The sequence below is a fragment of the Vitis vinifera genome, chromosome 16, assembly GCF_030704535.1.
Source record: "Vitis vinifera cultivar Pinot Noir 40024 chromosome 16, ASM3070453v1".
NCBI lineage: Eukaryota > Viridiplantae > Streptophyta > Magnoliopsida > Vitales > Vitaceae > Vitis > Vitis vinifera.
The window spans coordinates 25,670,489-25,693,246 of record NC_081820.1 but is presented as its reverse complement, the minus strand read 5'-3'; the positions used below and the strand labels follow the sequence as shown (position 1 = coordinate 25,693,246).

General features: G+C 33.8%; 2 protein-coding genes and 1 pseudogene across 2 annotated transcripts; 2 read left to right on the top strand and 1 right to left on the bottom strand.

Annotated features, from left to right (window-relative positions):
- The first annotated feature begins 3,107 nt into the window (after window positions 1-3,107).
- LOC132255333 (pentatricopeptide repeat-containing protein At3g49170, chloroplastic-like) lies at window positions 3,108-9,398 on the top strand (annotated as a pseudogene).
- On the bottom strand, window positions 9,368-13,203 carry LOC104878250 (LEAF RUST 10 DISEASE-RESISTANCE LOCUS RECEPTOR-LIKE PROTEIN KINASE-like 2.1). Its single transcript, XM_010648312.3, has 6 exons — window positions 12,198-13,203; window positions 11,886-11,915; window positions 11,185-11,220; window positions 10,967-11,029; window positions 10,839-10,862; window positions 9,368-10,695 (listed from the first exon to the last, which is right to left on the bottom strand). Exons 1-6 carry the CDS (start codon window positions 13,036-13,038, stop codon window positions 9,572-9,574), a joined length of 2,118 nt encoding a protein of 705 aa, XP_010646614.2. The 5' UTR covers window positions 13,039-13,203; the 3' UTR covers window positions 9,368-9,571.
- Window positions 13,204-14,877: 1,674 nt separating this feature from the next.
- On the top strand, window positions 14,878-18,914 carry LOC104878251 (rust resistance kinase Lr10-like). Its single transcript, XM_019218254.2, has 3 exons — window positions 14,878-15,919; window positions 17,457-17,483; window positions 17,657-18,914. The coding sequence occupies exons 1-3, from the start codon at window positions 15,253-15,255 to the stop codon at window positions 18,754-18,756; spliced, it is 1,794 nt and encodes a 597-aa protein (XP_019073799.1). The 5' UTR covers window positions 14,878-15,252; the 3' UTR covers window positions 18,757-18,914.
- The last annotated feature ends 3,844 nt before the right edge of the window (window positions 18,915-22,758 follow it).

Genomic DNA, 22,758 nt, shown 5'->3' with positions numbered 1-22,758 from the left:
CAAAGATCAGTTAGTTGATGCGCTCACCAAGCCTCTTCCACATGCATGATTTCTCACTCTTCAAGCCAAGATTCAACGCTCCTCCTAGAGCCCCATCTTGTGGAGGCATAATAGAGAAACTAAATAATTTAAATATTAGTTTATCCTTAATTTAACTATTAATATTTATCTATTAATTATTAGTTTGAATTAGAGTAAAATATAAAGTTTGAATTAGAGTAGAAGTGTACTATTAGTTTGAATTAGAGTAGAAGATAGAATTTGAATTATAGTAAAATTGAAATGTATTTATATATAAATATTCCACATTATCAATGAGAATGTAAGTGTGGACCCCGCATTTCGACTCATGCGTTTCCCACTTGATGGCAAACTCGATTTATTATTTGAAAAATGATTTTTATTGTTTTAGAAAAATGACTTGGAGTCACCCCTTATTTTTGTTTTATTTTAAAGGGTAAACAAAATAAGAAAGAAAAACTCTAAGTGCGACTCCTTATTTTGGAAAAGATGGTCTATGAAAAACCGGATTGGGTTCGGGGGTCAGGTTACTATTTGGAAAGGTACGGTAAAGACCGTAGCACCCCTCTAAGCCCCTAAAGTCGAGTCTCTACTAATGAGATAAAGCAATAATGACAATGGATGAGTAAATCAATGAATACCCGGAATAAATCATGCACACGTGGGTATCAGAACATGCATAGACACTGATCAAAGTGAAAATGGGTACATACTTGGGCAACGAGCCACCATGCGCTATCAAGAGAGAGAGTTAGTGCACAATTAAGGAATGATAGCATGCATGTCAGGAAGCAGGATAAATCAATCATGTATGATAATCAAATCAATCAATCAGTCAGTCAATTATAAAATTATTTATGTGGGCTCCCCACTAATGCCCGATTTATTTTAGCATGAATTAATGTTGTAAATTCCATTAATTGGAATTACAAAATTAAAATCTTGCTTATTTTAAAACAAAGGGGGATGTAGAAATTGTTTGTCAGAAGGAAAGATGGCAACAAAGTTTTACTAAAAGTGGGACTCTTGAGTGATCCTAAAAATTCTAAGGATGAAATATGGGGAAATTGAAATTATTTGAAAACCTGAAATCGAGAAAGTATTTACCAAAACGAGGTATAGGGAAACTGCTTTCAAAATCAAGGGATGATGAACTAGGTTGATAGCTCATGGCATAAGAAAAGGAAAAAAAATTGCATGCCAAAGGTGGCCATGCAACTGGAAACATGTAGTGGTGAGCTTAGGGAGGAATGATGCTGGCAGAGATGTGGGCTCCATCTCTTGAATCTGATCTATCATCTTCTCTCCATTGTCCATGTCACTACCACTGTCACCAAACCATAGGCCTTCTAATCACGAGATGACTCCACTGTAGACTGTTTGATGCATTCTCATATAAACTCTTAAAACACCTTTTGAGCTACAGTCAATGCAGCCTCGTCTCGGCACATACATTTGAGTATTATTTCGGGAATCTGAGTGATAAACCCCTGAATTTCAGCATCCCCTGAGTCCTTGGTTAGCAAAGCTTCCAACTCCTGTGCAGCAATTTGGTACTTATCCAATGCATCTCCAGTATTCAACAAGGGTTTAGAGATGACTCCACGGATGTTCTGTGGTAAAAGCAGCAGACAATGATAGTGCAGCAGCTCCCAATCCTTTTCCAACATTAGAGGCCTCCACTGGATGAACTTCAAGGGTAGGAGCCACTGACAAAAATGAAACAGAGTTAAGTTTAGAGCCATGAGGAGAAACACCATCCATCACTCCAATGCGTGCAGAAGGGCCACTAAGGAATTGGGCAGAACTGGGATCCATATCCTCAAGAATTAGATCCAAGAGCTGAGTAGCACTCGATCCAGTGGCCCCGGTCCCAGAAGAGTAGAAGCCTAGGCTAAGCTGTCTTGATGATGAAGCATAAGCGCGAGACAAACCAGAACTGCCAGGAACCACCAGATGCAGCATGTGATCCAACAGGAACTGCATTTGAGCTCTGTCCAGATTGATTTTGCCAGAGAAACCAAACGAAATCCTCATAAACCCGCTGTTGGGAATGGGACAAATGACCAGGTCTGGGGTGGAAGGCGTGGGTATGAAGGTTAGTTGGGTTACCTGTGGTGGATACGTGTGGAAATGAGCAAGGGATGATGGTATAACTATGGGCTCGATGAGTATATGGAATAAGAAATGGGTATGGTTACTTAATTGGGTGGGTATGAGAGATATAGATGGATGAAGGTGATGAGCATGATGGCGGGATAGGATGAAGAAGAGTGTGAGAGGAGCGACGGATGACCATGCACGGGAGGATTGACGTTAAATAGAGAACGAGTGGCGAGAGAGAGGGAGAGACACGGGTTAGTGCTCTTGCTCACGGGTGGCATGGGTGATGGGAGCATAGTGTTTGGGATGGGTAAGGTAAGTTGTAGATGAGCCCAAGGCTGAGGGAAGTGGGTCGCTGCAGCATTTGGAGATGGTAGTAGCCATCCCGTGCATGAGTTTTTAGACTCGGATAGGTAGCGCTCATTGCTTGCATCCTCTTTGGGAGATGATAGCGATTTCAAGGCTGACGGGATATCATTGGAAGCATCAAGAGTCTCTTTCCATGCTCCCAACATCTGATTCATTGTATCTTTGCATTATGATTTCCACAGAAACCCCGACATGTAACAGAGACAAGACGCGGAGGTAGAGATCCTCATAAATGTATGAGTCAAACATAGCAGGCGTTCTAGCAGCTTTCTTGTCATGTGGGCCATGGCATGGCAACCTCTTCCTCATCCACATGATTATCTTGATTATTTATTATAAGTGCCATTGATGGCTCAGCAGATAAGTGGCAGGTGCACCCTCTCTTGGCCAAAGGAACGCCAATACAGAATATGACTACGCTCGTCCAGAAGCCGGCGTGACTTTGGGTCATATGGGATTTCCTTGTTGGTCTTGGATCGGTTTCATTGGAGGGTGCAACCAAGGGAATCTAACCGGCGACTTTGACGACCTGGTTAGATTAGGATCGCTGGATATGGAAGTTGAAAGATGCGTAGAGACGGACGACGAAGGGAGGATGAGAGGGTTTAGAAAGAATGAGAAGGGCAAATGTGGTGGTGAAGCAAGTTACTGGCAGTGGGTATGGAGGATGGGAAGGTGATAGTGAGAGAAAAGGTATGTGGGGGGTATGATCAATGGGTTTAGAAAATGGTTGTGAAGAAATGATGCAGTGGATATGACAAAGAAATGAAAGTGTTAGATTCGGCATTTCAGGTGGGCATCTGGATATGGAAATGGGGTACTGGCTCACAATGCTAGAGGTTGGCTGTATACCAGAGCAAGGATTCCAAATTGCCTCAATACTACCACTGTGCACGAAACCTAGCCGGGTAGCAAACACTGTATACGTATATTTTCAATGGTGGCTCACTGCAGCAATAATATCCCAATGCCAATTGACTCTCATACAACAATTTCGGCATATATTAAACAGATCCTGACGCCCGTTCTACAATCCTTGGAACGACGTGTTACAGCATGCCAATGCGGACCCAAACTTCCAACATGCAAGAGAAATGGGAGATCCTGGGGGAATAAACTGGCTAGCGAAGTCCATGGGTCATACTGGACTTGCACTCAATGCGATTCATTAACGGGGACTGTAAGACCATGAATCTTATACACCCAATACTTATGGTATCAAGTCGAGCCTGTCATCCATGGCGTTTCGACCCTGGCAGCTTATTCATAAAGCTTCACACTATCTCAAACTTCCAGCGTTGCGTCCTTGTCATTATGCTTCCAAGAAACGGGATAGAGTGCACGACTGTGCTAGATCTCATATACGGAATCGTCCTCAAGCATGACCCATCATCGAAACGCCTTTCGATTATCCGAGAAAACTTGATTAATATATTCTGCGTTACCTTCAGCAACATTGGCAATCACATTCCCTGTCTAGGAGGATAACTGGTTGCTCTTCGTGGTGAGTTCGGTGCCATTTAAGCTTCTCCATCGCATCAAAGGATAGCCAGCCAAAAGGGAAATGATACCATAGATGATGAAGGAGTGGCACAGACAGATGAAGCAGTCAAGAGGTATCCTTAGAAGTCCTCTGCGGATGACATTTTAAGGGCTTTGTGATACTCTGAAGCATAGGTACTCAATTATGACCTCCAATCCTGATATAGAACACTCAAAACAGGCTCAATCTACTCAGCATGCTCTTCGGGCACTCCATAGAAACTAAGCACCTGTAATCGCAGTTCCCGCTCCTTGGATTTGCGTTCTCAGATTGGAGATGCACCAGTCAAAACACGCCGTGAACAGACACCAAAACAAAGAAAAAATAGAGAGGAAAATTGATAGAACCAAACAAAGATGGGTGAGATGGGAGTTGGTTAAGCAAGACCTGGTCTCATAATTCATCCACAGGCTTACCAACTAGTGGGGGAAAAAATGGATTTAAAGAGAAATGATAAGAAGAAGACCTTGAGATACCACGCGAATAAAACTGGTCCAGATTCACATCATTTCTCTCAAAATGAACCCAGAAAAAAATATATGAACATGTAGTCATAGCGAATCCAATGAAAACATAGAAATCAACAAGAGCAACCACATGATATCCACACGTAAACTGCTAAATAACACCCAGCTAGGAACAGAGGGAAGCGAATAACAGAAGAACAATGGAGATAAATGAGTAGCATACCTGGAAAATGCTCTTTCGAGGTTCTATCCTCTAAACTATCAGAAGAAAACCTTATCTACTCCTCCGTAGGTACAACATCCGCTTCCCCCTCAACGAAACTTGCCCCTCAAGCTCTCTCCCTCTCTCTCTCAAGTCGCTCTCTGTTCTTTTCCTCACTCCCTGAAAAGATACAATGCTTCAGAAAACTCTCTCAAAAGCTCCCGGAGTCCCCTCCCCCTTCTCACCGTTCTTCCAAAAACCAGCCAAAAGCCCTCTTGAAAAGATCTCACTCTCCTCTCAATAACTCTCCAGAATGGCCGCCCAAAAGCACCTCCTCTAGCTCCCTCTCCTAGCTCCCGAAAACTCCCCCCTCCTAATCACAGCCCCAAAAAGCCATATGCTCTCTGCCAACCTCGTCTTTTTTTTCTCCACCAGATTTGCCCCTCTAACAATATCTCCAGAAACAGCTGCCTCCAAGCACCACTACCCTGCAGCCTGCCCTTTCTCTCTCATACGCGCCTCCTAACGGCATGCAAAATCCCCTTCCAGCATAACGGCTTGTAGCTTCCTTTTCAGAATCTTCTTTACAGATGTCATATCCTCATTAGTCCTCCGAGCTCCTAGCCTGATTCCCTAGCAGCCATCCACGAGTCAACAAGTGGCTCATTAAGGGGCCTCCATCTGGTAAGAAAGTGACCTGTAGAAACGCTAAAAAGTGAGGCCCCAAAATGGGGCTCTACAGTAAGGCAATAATTTCCAAAATTCTCTTTAATTAATTAAAAAAAAATCATTAGAATTGATGATTTTTTATCTTGACTTTACTATACGACAAGAGTTTAAACATTTCTAATTCAAATTTGATGATTTAAACATTGTTATTTCCATTTTCAATGAAGGATTGAATTAATATAATTTATGGAATTTTAGTTTGTTAAGATTCGGATAGATTATGAGGGAAAAATAATGAGGTATGCAATAGAAGAATTATGGTTTCAATTTTGAAATTTTTTGGATTGATTTTAGATTAATTTCTTATTCAAATTAAATTATTTGTATATTGTCTTGTTTTATTCTTAAGTAATAATCCATCAAAAATAAATAAATATCTAAATTTTCTTAAGAAATTGAAAAAAAAAAAAAGATGAAAAGAGAAGATTCATATTATTTTTTCTTAATAACATATTTACTAATTTACATAAAGTTGTCCATAATTTTCAAAAATAGATTTAATTTTGTTATAAGTTATCAACAACTATCTTTTTGTCAAAAACAATTACCAAATATGGTTCTAAGTTTGAAAATTTGTTTTCAAAAACAACCCTCAAGCAAATTCTTAGGTCCATTTAGCTATGTTTTTTAAAACTTGTTTTTAAAATAGCAAACAAAAACAGTTTTTATTTTTTATTTTTAAAAAGCAAGAGCATTTGGCAAATGCATTTCATAAAAAAACTTGTTTGAATGAAAGAATTTGTATTGTTTTTAAAGACAATGTCTTACTTTTATTGTATAAGAATTTTATAAATTTAGTTTATATTAATGTAAAATCAAATTCAAGTTAAGTTTCATTTAAAAAAATAAAAAATAAATTTACAACTATATATAAGTTAAAGATAAATAATTTTTTTAATTATGAAATAATTTTTTTATTCTAGTGAAACAAAAATTACTATTTTAGTATTTATTTTTAATACAAATCAAATATGTCCTTTAATTTTATTTTTTTTCCATTTGGCCATGATTTTTAAAAATTGTTTTTTAAGTTAAAGAACATAAAACAATTTTTTAATGTTTTATAAAAATAAGGTATTTGTCAAGTTGTTTATAAAAAAAAATACTTTAAAATAAAAATAAAACCAATTTATTTGGATAAGTTGTTTTTAAAAATAAATTTTCTATTTTGATTTTATAAAAATATTATAAATTCAATTTATATAACATTAATTAAATTTAATTGAAGTCTTATTGAAAATAAAAATAATTTTGTATTGCAAAGAAATTTAAAAGAAATATTTTTTAGTAAAACATGAATAGTATATATTATAATAAAATCATCAATTATATTTTTAATAAAAAATATACTATTTTATTATATGTTAGAAACATAAGAATAGTAACATATTTTTGTAAAAAAAAAATTTTCCGTAAAAATAAATAATAATAATTTAAAAATAATAATTGTCAATAGTATTTTATTTAAAATGAATAATGAATAAAGTTTAACTTTTTAACATGTAAATCAGTCAAGTTTTATTACATGCATATATTTAGTACTCAATTTCTACAATTAATTGGATCAATTTTTTTTATTGCAAATTATTCTTAAAAGTTAAAGGATTTGTTAAAAAAATTAAATTATTAATTATGTTTTACTTAATTTATAATTTATTTACCTAGTAAAAAAAAAATTTAAATAGTTGTATGTATAGAAGAAATATTAAAGTCATGACTCATTATACATCAATTTTATTCTTCTTTTTTTTTTCTTTTTCTTTTTTTTTTCTTTTTTGCTTTGGTGACTAAATGATCTATTTTTGAGTTCCAAATTATTTTAAAAAAATTTTAAATTCACTAATAAATTCAATAAAAACTATCACTTGATTTGAAGTTTATTTTTCTAGTGGAAAATTTTATAAAAATATAGTTATGTGTAGAAAAGAAATAATAGAGTCATTATAAACCAATGTTTATCCATGAAATTATGGTATTAATAAGAATATTGTTTGAGTTTTAAAGTATTGTTAATAAATCCAACCTATTAAATTTTATTTAATTTGAAGTTCATTTACTTAGTGAAAAAAAAAATCACAACATAATGATTCTATATAGAAGAGAAATATTAAAGTTGTTCTAAATTAATTTTTATTCATAATAGAAGAGAAATATTAGAGTTGTTATAAATTAATTTTTATTCATAACATTCTAATATTAATTGGGTCACTATTTAAGTTTTAAATTATTTTTAAAATTTTATAAATTCATTAATGAATTTAACACATTAAGTGTTGTTTAATTTGGAATTCATTTATCTAATGAAAAAAATCAAAAATAATAATTCTATATAAAAGAAAAATAATAGTCATTTTAAACTCATTTTATTCATAAATTTTTTATATTAATTGAATCAGTATTTAAGTTTTAAGTTGTTATATATAGTTACTATCTATTTCACTTTATTTTTAAAAATTAAAAATAGAAAAACAATATCAATGTTATGAATTTTTAAAAATTATTTTCTATTTTTAAATCACTCGTCACTCTTATTTTCTTATAAATTACCATAAATTTGAATTTTTGGGGCTTGACATGGTAACTAGAAGAAGCCAACCAAAATTAAATTTGCAACCCCGCCTAAAATATTAATCCAACAATACTCAAAAATCATTTTTGGTCAGCTCTCCCTCTTTTATGAGCTTGAAGCCTTCCACAACATCATTTCTCTCAAACTAGCCGTTGGGGAAGACGGTGATAACTCTCTCTCTTCCCTCTCCCGCCCAACCCCTCCTTCCACCTTCTTTCAAAACCCTAAGCCCTCCCCGCCAAAACATTATCCCCAACCCGCATTCTCACAAAAACCCCAACTTCGAGCCCCTCAAGAACCGTCGGATCCGCCAACTCGACGTGGGCCACCTCAACCATGCACTCTCCTTCCTTGATCTCATGACCCTGCAAAACGCCCCACCAGACCTCACCACCTACTCCATCCTCCTCAAGTCCTGCATCCGATTCCGCAACTTCCAACTCCGGAAACTCGTCCACCGGAAGCTAATTCAGTCTGGACTTGAGCTCGACTCGGTTGTGTTAAACACTCTGATCAGCTTGTACTCCAAATGTGGCGACACCGCAACCGCTAGGTTGATTTTTGAGGGAATGGAAAATAAGAGAGACTTGGTTTCATGGAGTGCGATGGTCTCATGTTTTGCGATTAACAGCATGGAGTTGCAAGCAATTTGGACATTTTTTTATTTTCTCGAATTGGGTTTTTACCCAAATGAGTATTGCTTTGTGGCCGTGATTCGGGCTTGTTCAATGAGTTGGGGAGATAATTTATGGGTTTGTGGTGAAAACCGGGTATTTTGAGGCTGATGTGTGTGTTGGGTGTGAATTGATTGATGTGTTCGTGAAGGGTAGGGGTGACTTGGGCTCAGGTTATAAGGTGTTCGAGAAAATGCCAGAGAGAAATTTGGGTACTTGGACTTTGATGATAACTAGATTTGCGCAATTGGGTTGTGCCAGAGATGCAATTGAATTGTTTTTGGATATGGAATTGAGTGGTCATGCACTGGATCGGTTTACATATGGTAGTGTCCTTTCTGCTAGTACAGAGTCAGGATTGTTAGCACTAGGGAAGCAATTGCAGTCCCAAGTTATACGTTAGGGATTGGCTTCAGATGTTTGTGTTGGTTGTAGCTTGGTGGACATGTATGCAAAGTGTACAGCAGATGGGTCCGTGGATGATTTGAGGAAGGTATTTGATCGGATGCCTGAGCATAATGTTATGTCTTGGACCGCAATTATCACAGCATATGTGCAAATTGGAGAGTGTGATAAGGAAGCTATTGAACTTTTCTGCAAGATGATATCTGGCCGTGTACAGGCTAATCATTTCTCATTTTCAAGTGTTCTCAAGGCATGTGGAAACCTTTCTGATCCTTATAAACATGCTTTAAGGGAAATGGAGAAATTTATTAGATAATTCAAGGTGAATACAGAAGAGTACCCTCGGTCCAAGGGTGCCAAGGAACTGCCTCTGGCTAAAACATTACCTTGGTACATATATGGATCTTACAGAAGCACTAACCCTTGCATCTAAACCAATCAACCACAAAGTATTACAGGACAGAGAATGAGAGTAGCTATTGCGAGGCACTACCTTCCCTCCAAGCTGATCGTCATTGTCGCATTTCGTGAAGAAATTGGTACCCCGACTGGATTGTTCATATGATCCTCAACTGACATCTCCCTGGAGTATAGAGTAGGCCTGGGGGGCATTTGCAGGAGTTCAACTTCACCTTCTAGCATCTCCAATGCCTTGCTCATTGAAGGGCGATCCGTGGGATTCATCTGTACACACCATAATGCAACTATGACTATCTTCCTTATATACTTGTGTTCGTCCTCAGTGGCATCTCCAATTTCCATGTCTTCTCCTTGATCTATTCGATCATAAATCCATGACGGGAAGTATATTTGGCTTGGCTCTAGACATGTAGTTGCATGCTTCCTTTTTCCCACCATTTCCATTAATAACATTCCAAAACTATACACATCAGCTTTATATGAAACACCTCCAATGTTCTTGTAGAATAATTCTGGAGCAATATATCCTAATGTTCCTCGAGCAGCAGTTAGAGACACAATGCTTTCTTCTATTGAATGTAATTTTGCAAGGCCAAAATCAGAAACTTTTGGGATAAAGTTTGCATCAAGAAGAATGTTGTGTGGCTTGATATCAAAATGCAGAATTTGCATGTCACAACCTTGATGTAAGTATTCAATCCCACGACCCACACCTAGTGCAATCTTATATAATCTTTCCCAACTCAAAAGAATGTTGTTTTCAAGTTTAGAAAAAAGAAACTTATCAAGGGACCCATTAGGCATATATTCATATACCAGAGCCCACTTTAATCCCTCTACACAAAATCCAACAAGTCGCACTATATTAACATGGTGAATCCTTCCAATCGTGGCTACTTCATTGATAAAATCTTGTCCATTAGTTTTATGCATAACCAAAACTTTTACAGCTACAATTTGACCGCTTCGAAGTTTTCCTTTATATACAGAGCCAAAGCCTCCTTGTCCTAATTTATTACTAAATTTGTTAGTCATCTTCTTTATATCTGAATATGAGTACTTGACCAGCTGAAGATTTTTATGACTCTGTAAAAATTCTTCAACAGCATCATCTAACGATAAATGTCTTCGTCGAAACTTGTAGACTAAATGGGCAAATAGGCACAATATCCCCGGCACAAATCTTCCAATGACTGAATATAAATCAAACATGAAATGAATAAAGGTTTTAGAAAAAGGAATACGATCATTGTAAATACTTTTCATGAATTTTGATATGAAATTCTCATTATATTATTCTTCCACAAAATTAATAGTAGGAATTTGAAAGCCTTACTGATAATTCGCAATATCCATGCTCCTAACAAGAAAGGAATAAAAATTGGATAAAAAATGTGGATTGACATAAGTGAGCGACATAAACACAACTAAAAAACAGACAGATTTGAGTGAAGAAAGCCTTACCAATCATGCTGATGTTGCAATAATAGTTGTAAGCGCAATAATTGCCAAGTTCTTCTTTCAATGCTGTACATGTATTAAAGAAATTTTAGTCATCATAAATCTTGGAAGGAAGAAAATTTGAAGAGTTTACTCTATCCTAGTTATTAACTGAACTAGGATTTGGAGGATGTATTTATTCTTAGAAGAAATTAACAGTTGAAACTTGTAATTTTAATTACCTTTAAATGGAAGGGTAGTCGGATCGAGTAGAAAACCTGTTAACAGGAAAGGACATGAATAGTATTTCTTAAAAGTAAATGAAATGATAAGCAGGCACTTGGACATTACATGCAGGCATTCTAGAAAATTAACCAATAAAAATCATCTTTACAAGGCTTCATGTGGTCTTCCCCATCCATTTTTTAAGAAAAATCCTAGTAGAAGAGGTTATTAAACATTTGTGCATGGCATGGGTTCATACTCCCCTAAAAAAATAAATAAATAAATAAAAATTAAAAAAAAAAAAAGGTTTTAAGTGCTAAATTGTGATAAAAGTGAAAGTAGCAGTTTTTGTAATTTATATTAAAAAAATTAAACAAAATGGTGGTTTTAATTGCGACTTGTTTTCATCTTTCAGACGATTTGTTTTTTATTTTATATTAACTTATTATTTATTTCTTAAATTTTTTTACTAAATAAAAAAATATCAAAATATTTAACATTTTATGAATGTTAAAAATAACATGTACTCATAAAACAAATGTCATTTATTTTTTTATTTTTTAATACTTAATAAAAATAAAATATTTAAAAATAAATAATTTAATACTTAACACTATTAAATACTATTTAATCTTAAATTTTATTTTGGATTAAGTAAAAAAAAAACAAACACCACATAAAAAAATATATATGATAACAGAAATTCCCGAAGTCTTACCAAAAAAAGGATACAAATACTTCTTAAACCCTGCATGAATAAACCAAAAGAGTCAAATTAATTGAGTTGAGGACCTATGAAATGAAGTACAACATAATTGGATTTTCAAGTAATTTTTTCCAAAAATATCTATTCGATGATGAAAGAAAGAGTTAGAGTGTATTTGACAATGATTTTAAGAAGTTTTTTACTTGAAAATAAAATTTTCAAAGTGTTAGAAAAGTTGAAGAGGCTTTCTAAAATTGTTAAAAGGACTCTTAATAGAGAACTCAAATTGGAATTAAAGCTCTCATCGTATAAATTCATACTCACAGTTTGTGTCCGAGCACCAAGTGCCCCAGTAGAGGCATTTCCCTGATCTGTAGCATCGTATGGAATTATTATTGAAGTCTACATCGCAGGCTAGCCCTTTCACACTGCATTCTGAAATGCAGAGGAGATGCAAAAATGAAAGCTCAATCCCCATAAGTAGCTTTTCTTGCAAATCTGAGATTGAATAACTGCTGAGCTCTGATTGAGCAACAAAAGTCAAGGCGATGGTGCATGATTCCCGAATAAGTCCCGCCTCCAGAGACTTTCCTGCTAGCACATAAGCATATGTCCGTGAGGAAGAGGAAATGTTGTCTTCGGATCTGTTGCAAAGAATAATGGGAATGTAGTTTTGATCACTGATTGGCCTTTCACAGCTCAACAAAACTATTGTATTGCGTTCCCATTCATCAGGGCAATAATATGGATCTTTATAATCTGGATATGGATCGAAATTATGTAGCATATTCGAGAAGGACCAACAGGACGGCATGGAGAAGGAGGAATAGAGAGGAGTGGAGAAACAGTCTCCCTTCTTTTGGCCAGGATCCAGCATCCGAATGGTATAGTTGTGGTAGTTGATCTCAGCCACAAAGTATTTCTTACCGCCCTGCTTGAACACGGTCAGATTGTTCTCACAAATCAATTCATACTTTGGGTCACCACAGCCTGACGGGTCACCTTGCAATCGGAAAGGGTAGGTGATGTTCGGAATACCTCCGCATGAAGATGGCTTGCATGTCTGGTGCTGCTGTTGATCATTAGCAACACAAATAGAAAGGAAGCAGGCGCAGAGTAGTGTTAGCAGGCCTATTTCCAAAACTTGCGCCTCCCTCAACATCATCGACTTTGAGAGAGAGATGCTGTATTTTGGGGTTGTAAGTTTCGTAGAGAGTTATTAAAATTACGAGGGATTCTGTGTTTGGGGTTGTAAGTTTCTGTGTTTTTGGGTTGCAAAGAAAAGTCTAGTCTTCTTTGTGACCAAAAATCATCATTTTTATTTTGTAACTTGTACAGATGTTGTTGGGTTGCAAGAAAATTTTAGTCTTCTTTCCGACCAAAAATCATCATTTTTATTTTGAAACTTGTACAGATGTTGCTAGGTTGCAAGAAAAGTCTAGTCTTCTTTTAGACCAAAAATCATCATTTTATTTTGTAACTTGTAGGGATGTTTTTGGGTTTCAAGAAAAGTCTAGTCTTTCTTCCAACCAAAAATCATCATTTTTATTTTATAACTTGTATGGATGTTTTTGGGATGCTAGAAAAGTCTAGTCTTCCTTCCGATGAAAAATCATCATTTTTATTTTATAACTTGTATGAATGTTTTTGGGTTTCTAGAAAAGTCTAGTCTCCCTTTAGATGAAAAATCATTATTTTTATTTTATAACTTGTATGATGTTTTTGGGATGCTAGAAAAGTCTAGTCTTCCTTCTGATGAAAAACCATCATTTTTATTTTATAACTTGTATGGATGTTTTTGGGATGCTAGAAAAGTCTAGTCTTCCTTCCGATAAAAAATCATCATTTTTATTTTATAACTTGTATGAATGTTTTTGGGTTTCTAGAAAAGTCTAGTCTCCCTTCAGATGAAAAATCATCATTTTTATTTTATAACTTGTATGGATGTTTTTGGGATGCTAGAAAAGTCTAGTCTTCCTTCCGATGAAAAATCATCATTTTTATTTTATAACTTGTATGGATGTTTTTGGGATGCTAGAAAAGTCTAGTCTTCCTTCCGATGAAAAATCATCATTTTTATTTTATAACTTGTATGAATGTTTTTTGGTTTCTAGAAAAGTCTAGTCTCCCTTCAGATGAAAAATCATCATTTTTATTTTATAACTTGTATGGATGTTTTTGGGATGCTAGAAAAGTCTAGTCTTCCTTCCGATGAAAAATCATCATTTTTATTTTATAACTTGTACGGATGTTTTTGGGTTGCAAGAAAAGTCTAGTCTTCCTTCTGATGAAAAATCATCATTTTTATTTTATAACTTGTATAACTTGTATGGATGTTTTTGGGTTGCTAGAAAAGTCTAGTCTTCCTTCCAATGAAAAATCATCATTTTTATTTTATAACTTGTATGAATGTTTTTGGGTTTCTAGAAAAGTCTAGTCTCCCTTCAAATGAAAAATCATCATTTTTATTTTATAACTTGTATTGATGTTTTTGGGTTGCTAGAAAAGTCTAGTCTTCCTTTCGATGAAAATCATCATTTTTATTTTATAACTAGTATAACTTGTATGGATGTTTTTGGGTTGCAAGAAAAGTCTAGTCTTCTTTCATACCAAAAATCATCATTTTTATTTTATAACTAGTATAACTTGTATGGATGTTTTTGGGTTGCAAGAAAAGTCTAGTCTTCTTTCATACCAAAAATCATTATTTTTATTTTATAACTTGTATAGATATATAGATCAAACGCTAATACTTGAATACATTAATTAATTAATTACTCCATAATCCTTCCCATAAAAGTCTTGGAAAAATTTAGTATTATATTTTTCATGGAACATGATCCCTTGATTAAAGTGGCTTGTCAATGGTACCTTAATTTATTAGAGTCAAATAAAGCAGCTGGTCATTCACCTATTAGAAAATTTAGCTAATCTAATCTAATAGATGATAGGGTTAAGGAATTGCATATAAATATTTGGAGTCATTCATAGAGTTTTCATTAGTCACATTGCAACCATTTTCAACTTTTAGGCATAGAAAAATCTAGTCTTCTTTTTAGATTCCGTCTCACAAATTTGGAAAAACCCACTACTTGACCTTTTTTCTTGGAAAAAGAGCTAGATAATCCTTTCAATAAATGTTGTTGAAAAATTTTACTACTTATCCCCATTGAAGATGAGATTCTTAGGCTTGATTTGTCTACATCCATAGCTTTCTTGTCAATCCTTCTCATAGTCGCCTTAGAAGAAACTTACTACTTGATTTTGATAGCAGCCAGTCCATTTTTTTTGTCAAACGCAGCTGCTTTGAAACCAACAAAGCTGTTTCTGACTTGATTGCAAAAACTATAGAGATCGATCCACGAGCAGTTGGTTAAAAATGGTCGTGACTTTATTCCTCTTCTTTTTTATGAGAGTGTTTGCAGAAATTGGAGGGAGGCAAGATGGGTGCAAGGAGTCGAGGTGCAGTGCCCATGGCCCAGTCATCCGATTTCCTTTCCGGCTAAAACACCAGCCAAACCAGTGTGGATATCCTGGGTTCGAGATCTCTTGCTCAGAAGAGAAGCGGACCATGCTAGAGCTGCCCTATTCAGTAAAACTCTCGGTGCAGAAAATAAATTACACTTCTCAGGAAATTTGGGTCTCTGGACGGGATTTTTGCAAAAACTTTAATTTATCTGCCTCTCCATTCCAGTTCATGAGTGCGTACCGATCTGACTACATAATCTTCAGTTGTTCAGAGAGCAAAGCAGATCCATATAAAAATCTTAATCCCACCCATTGCAGTTTTCTCCCCAATAACCTAGTTTACAGTGTGAGTCCCGAGGCTAGTCTCAGTCACTTGGACTTATCCTCGTGCTCCATGATCTACTATTTTTCAATCCCATCTTGGTCTGTAGACCTTGGGGACTATAGTGAATATAATGTTGTCATGAATTGGTCAAGACCATCGTGTGGAGACTGCGAAGCAAAAGGAAAGAGATGCAGATTGCAGGAGAGTAATATCAAGGAACCTGAAATCGAATGTGTGGATCAACCACCAAAAGGTACGTACTTCTGTGCAACACTCGTTACATAACTTCTATTATGGTTACTTAATTTTAAGCTATGTTTGGTTATCAAAAAAGTTGAGGGAAAATATATATAAAAAAATGAGAAAAAATATAAAGACACCCAAAATAAAAAAAATAAAAATTAAATTTAAAATTAATAAATTATTTTTATACATTATTTTTTAAACTCATTTCACTTATTCTATCTCTTAGATATAAAGATTAAATAATTCAAAAGCACATAATACTTTGAATAATTTTAATCATATTTGATTTTTAAAAAATATTTTTTTATGGTATAACCAAATATGAAAAAAAATCATTTTTTTTAACTTTTTTTCTTTCTTTAATACTTTTTATGAACCAAAGATGACCTCAATAACTAGTTATTTTATTTTGAAAAGAATATATAACTTGGTATACTATTAGGGATATTCCTTTTTGCTAACCTAGATCTTGATCAAATTATTTATTCTAGGGGTTTACATAACTTCTACTATGGTTATTTAATTTTAGGCTATATTTGATTGCCCAAAAATTTGTGGGAAAATATTAGGAAAAAAATAAAAGGAAAATAAAAAATAAATTTAGAGTTAATAAATTAGTTTTATATATATTACTCAAAACTTCACTTATTTTAACTCTTAAAAAATTAAATAATTTAAAAAAATATAAGACTTTGAATAATTTTAATCATATTTGATTTTCTTTAATATATTCCATGGTATAATCAAACACAAAAAAAAAAAAAAAAATCATTTTTCTTAACAATTTTTTCTTTCCTTAATACTTTTTAGGAACCAAACATGATCTTTATAACTGGTTGTTTTATTTTGAAAAGAATATATAACTTGATATACTGCAAAGGATATTCCTTTCTAATAACCCAAACCCTGATCAAATTATTTGTTTTAGGGTTTTATATATATGTCTCTTATAAGTATATCATATGCAAGTAATAGATTGAGGCATCCTCTCTTTGTACATTAGAAATATCAAGGCAAAAGAAAAAAAAAACAAATAAAAGAAAATGGAAACAAAATATAATTAGAAACTAATGAAAATTATACATCTTTAAATTCTTTTTTTTTTTTTTATGTTTCAAAAGTGTTCAAAATTGAGGAAAAATTAAATCAAGCTAGCAAGAATATTTTTCCACTCAAACTTATATTTTTGTATTCTTTATCACCAAATTGGATTGAATCACTACGATGACTCTATGGTGAATGTAACTTAATTCATAAGTTATCTCTTAACCAAAACTACTATAGTATTTCCACATGATAGGAATGAGAAGGGCAATGTTATTTCTTTACTAAAAGCTGGCTACAAGTGGACTTACCCACACACTTAGGTTTAGCTAAAAAAATATTAACCTATGGAAACTGAAGGAACAATAGGCCTAAGTTCATTTGAAAACCAATAGCACTGACTAAAATTAAGCCAACATCAAAATCTTCTTATAACATATTATGATTTTATTAATTCAAAAGTACAAGAAGCTAATAAATTTATTATATATCTCTTTCAGATGTATCAAAAGAGTGGACGATTACAGGTAATTTTCTATTCACGCATACTTTTTTTTTAATCAACTATGAGGAAGACATGAGGATTCTTAAATTCCTTTTTTTAATTTCTTCATTTGCTCTAAAACCTTTTCTGGATTTCTACCTTTATATATTTTTTAATATATTTACTCAAAAACCCTTTTTTTTCCCCTCTACGCAGGATTAATTCTTGGTTTCTTTCTTCTCTTGCTAGTAGTCATTATTTGCTATAATGTCTATACCACTGATAAATCAAAAAAAGAGCACAGCAAAAAGCTTCAAAAGTTTTTGGAAGATTATAGAGCTCTCAACCCATCAAGGTACTCCTATGCCGATATTAAGAAGATAACAAATCTGTTCAAGGACAAATTGGGTGAAGGAGGTTATGGAACCATTTATAAAGGAAAACTTTCAAATGAAGTTTTTGTTGCAGTAAAAATCCTTAACGATTCCAAAGAAAATGGTGAAGAGTTTATTAATGAAGTAAGAACAATGGGTAGAATCCATCACATTAATGTGGTTCGCTTAGTTGGATTTTGTGCTGATGGTTATAAACGAGCTTTGATTTATGAATTCTTGCCAAATGAGTCTCTCGAGAAGTTTATATTTAAGAACCAATCACTTGGTTGGCAAAAGCTTCATGATATCGCTCTAGGTATAGCTAAAGGAATTGAATATCTTCACCAAGGTTGTGATCAACGAATCCTTCATTTTGATATTAAACCTCATAATATTTTGCTAGATCAAAAGTTTAACCCCAAAATCTCTGATTTTGGTTTAGCAAAATTATGTTCTAAGGAACAAAGTGTTGTTTCTATGACAGCAGCAAGGGGGACCATGGGCTATATTGCACCAGAAGTGTTGTCTAGGAATTTTGGAAATGTATCCTATAAATCAGATGTTTATAGTTTTGGAATGTTGTTACTTGAAATGGTAGGAGGAAGGAAGAATAGTGATGCTATAATGGAGAACACTAGCCAAATGTATTTTCCAGAATGGCTCTATAATCATTTAAAACATAATGGAGAGATACATATCCGAATTGAGAAAGAAGAAGACACTAAAATAGCAAAAAGGCTAAGCATTGTGGGTCTTTGGTGCATTCAATGGCACCCAATAGATCGCCCTTCCATGAAAATTGTGCTAAAAATGTTGGAAGGAGAAGACAATATAACCCTGCCTCCCAATCCTTTTGCCTCTTCAGGTCCAACTAGAACAAATGTTAGACGACGAAGAACATCTCTCCAACAAGAGTTGATAGTTATTTCGGAGTTAGAGTAAAATAAATAAAAAATTGTCTACTTTCTTTATTGCTATTATTGTATTTTGGTTGTCAATCATGTCCTAATCAATATTTCATTAATGTATACTTTTATTTACTATTGTCCTTCATTCTCATATTTGTACAATAAGGTACTTTGAGGCTAAATTTACATTAATTATGTTTGAAGGGTTGCTGAGGTTCACATCACCAACTTTCTTTATTCTTACACAAGTACTTTCCTTAATTGTTAGTAATAAGCTGCTGAAAGAAGCTTATTAATTCCTTGTGCTTAAATAAACTCAATAAGAAAAAGCAATCATGCCTTATGGAGAAGCCAATAAAAATCAAAATCAAAATCATTTCATTCCAAGTATTATGCATGCAACTCATTACTTTTTGGAGAGTTTTCTTGACACATCCAAACAATGTTGCTATAATTTGTACTAAAACATATGGATGTCTAAATACATCAACTACTTGATAATGTTTGATTTTTCTTCATTGCTTTGCTTGTTAGGCATGATGTTCAATTTTTTTTTTCCTATTCTGATATTTTTGTGACAATTTAATGATGAAATAATTTGATCACAACATTAATCTTCTGTGATAAGAAATTATTATCATGGAAAATATCTTCTTTTTTTTAATGATGAAAGTCATTTTTTATCACAAAATATATATACTTTCATTGTAAGTAAAATATGTAATAATTAAACTCATCTACTGTTTCAGTTGATGATTAATGTTATATACATGGTTTTAAAAACCAGACCGAGCCTGCCGGTCCGACCATCGGCCAGTCACGATTCCGGTCCAATTTGGTCAATTGGCTCGAAAAGATGTTAAACCAGAATCGGACTGGTTAAACCGGTGGTCCAACCAGCTAACCAGACAAATCGGACAGTTCAATTTTTTTTTTTTCAACGTTAAAACGACGTCTTTTTTATGCTTCTCCCATCTTCAACCTTCAATCCATCCCTCTTTCAGTGTGAAGCCACCGTCACGCCCCTCGTGCCTCGACACCAACTGTGAGCCTCCCCCGCTACGACACTAGCTCCCCCCGGCAATACTGGTTGGAAGCTCCTCCTTCGGTCGATAGCTGCAAATCTCCTTCCTCCCGCCATGACCACCCCCTGTGTAAGGCCCCTTCGCCCACTCTCCCCCAACTGTCAAAAACACCCATCCTCCCCTTCTCCCAACCCACCATTAATTTCCCCCGTGTAATACCCATTCCGAGCAGTGGCAGTAGCTGGAAGGTGAAATTTTTTATGTTTTTTATTTAATGTGTTTCTTTTTATTATAATTTGATTTATTTCTAATTTGAAACCAATTTTCTGATTTTCAAATAAAATTTTTTAAAATAATAATATATAAATTATTATTTTTATTTTTATAATTATTTTAAATTTTAATAATTTATAAATTATATATTTAATTATTTATGACGTCATCGGTTCGACCGTCGGTCCGACCAATGAACCGTGAACCGTGAACCGGTAACTTTTCCGATTCAATGACCAATCTGGTTCTGAAAACATTGGTTATATATTGCATGATAATAAATGTAAATATCACAAATCTTAAACTTGATATTAGCATTAAAAGTGCTCCCCAACTAGTCAATTATATGCTACCTTGTATATGCTCGGCTTTCTCACTTTTTCTTCTAGTTTTTTTATGTTTAAAACTACTTTTATAAATAAGGATAGTCTTGGGGTCCTCTTGAGACATATCAAAGAAACATCAGTTGAGCCGAAGGATTAGTTTTGCGTGCACTTCAACAGTCTAAGGTTTGGTATGGAGCAACCTAGAGATTCCAACAGTTTCATCATAATCCACTCCATATTTCTACGTAAATCCCTTTATCACTAGGTTGGCCTTATACCTCTCAATGGACCCATCTAATTGAGTTCGTCCTTTGTAATCTCATTTACAACCCACTATAAATTTTCTAGGAGGTAACATGGAAAGATCCCTCATATGTTTAACTCTTGTTCAATGCCTCTATTTCTTTGTCCATTTCCTTTGGCTAATGAGGATTTGTCATGATATGACTTGCGCTCATAAATAGATAAAATTTTCAAGAGAAAACAATGAAAATAATGTAACCATTGTGAAGGAAAATGGGTTCTTGACTAATGACAAAGTTCATGAAAAGTACTAGTTACCTAATCATTTTCAAGGACTAAATATCGAGACAAGGTTCAACAAAGTTGTCCTATTTGAAGGATTTGTGTTAAGAATCCAAATCAGAGGATGTGTTGAAAACTCAATTCAGTCTATATAATTTATATTACTAATTCATTACTTAGCAGTTTAAGATTTTGAATAAAATTTATAAGGCCTTATTTTTTAGAAGGATGAGAGTTCATGTTGGATTAAATTAATAACTTAGTGCTTATTTGGAAACATTTTCCATAATCTACTTTTAAAAATAGGAATAAATATAGTAACTTTTACATAAAAAGTATGAACTTACCTTATATCTTTAAAAATTATTTTTAGAATTTTTAAAATTTGAGATACTAAAATTTTTTTAATATCTCAATTTTTTAAAATCATCAACTACTATCATTTTTTGTTTTCAAAAAAAAAAATAACAAGCGTATCTAAACTATTCCTTAATGACTTAATTCCATTGTTGTCAAGATCTACATTTAGCTAGATATGGTTGTTGATGTAATCCAGGAAAGTAATAAATTTTTGTGGGGAAAAAAAGAGTATAAACTTTTATATAAACAAAATATCCAAAATCAAATCAATATGTCAGGGACGTATGAATTTTTTGCATGGAAAACCCCCACACTACTATGAAAATAAAAAACCACGGGGTTTAAAACCTTAAATCTAAATCCACTATATGAGATCAAGTCATACTAAATTATCTAACTGGTTTACTCTAAAGATTTACTCTCCAGAACCTACAACTTTATCCACGTCTGCGACGCAAGAATCTCCAATTGCTCTTGTGAATTCTTCTCAACCTCGTTGAAATGATGCAAGTCTTCCAACAACTCTAAATTCAATACTTTGAATCTTCCATGAGAGATTGGAAATGGTTAGGCAAGTTAGGTTTAATTCTTTTATAAGTGTCCAACCCTAAAAGGGTTTATATAGGCCTCTAGGCCTTAGGAGATCAATATCCCAAGTTTTTCAAATGCAATATTTGTGAATTTCCAAAAAAAATATTTTATCATATTCTGGCAAATTCAGGATGATCGAGCTAGTGTACTTACCCACCGCTCAAGTGACTCGGGCACTTGAGTGTTGGATAAGTGCTTAAGTAGTTTCAACGCTTGAGTGTTGTTTCCAACACTCGAGTGTCTCCTATTTTGCCAAAATAATAAATTAAGCATTTTAATTCACAAAAAATATATCAATCAAATTTAAATCTTTAAACACCTATCTTTTTAAACTTGCATGTGACTTTTCAATTAAGCGAATAACAATCTTGAATCTTCAATAAAGAGTAAGTCACTACTAAAAAAATTTCATAAGCCAAAAAATAAAATGAAACAAAATTATTAACTTACAATGTAGACTCTTTGTCCTAACACATATCTCAATATTATTTCATATTGTATGTATGTCAAGACTCCTTAATCATTTTTTTCAAAGAGACAAGACACAAGGTATTTCAATCTGGCACTCTTGTCTTTAATGAAGAGACCTTCTCAAAGGCAAAACCAGAAAGTGGTGAAAATTTGAGATACAAAATGACATTGTTTTTGCCATCCAAATTTGGGAAATAGAAAATGAAAGGGGAAAAAATTTAGAATAGGAAGTAGTCCAAAAAAGAAACAAGGAGAATATAAATTAGCACAAAATGGAGAAATGGGCTAGAAAATATAAAAAAGAAATGAAGAAACTTAAAAGATTGTGTTGTTCCATTGTATCCGACACTATACAAAATAAAAAATACTAGGTTTTTTTTCACTCTAGTTCTAAGATCATTGTTAGTTCTTGTTGAAGAGATCTACTAGGCTAGCTTGCATTTGTTCTCATTGGATTCATGTAGG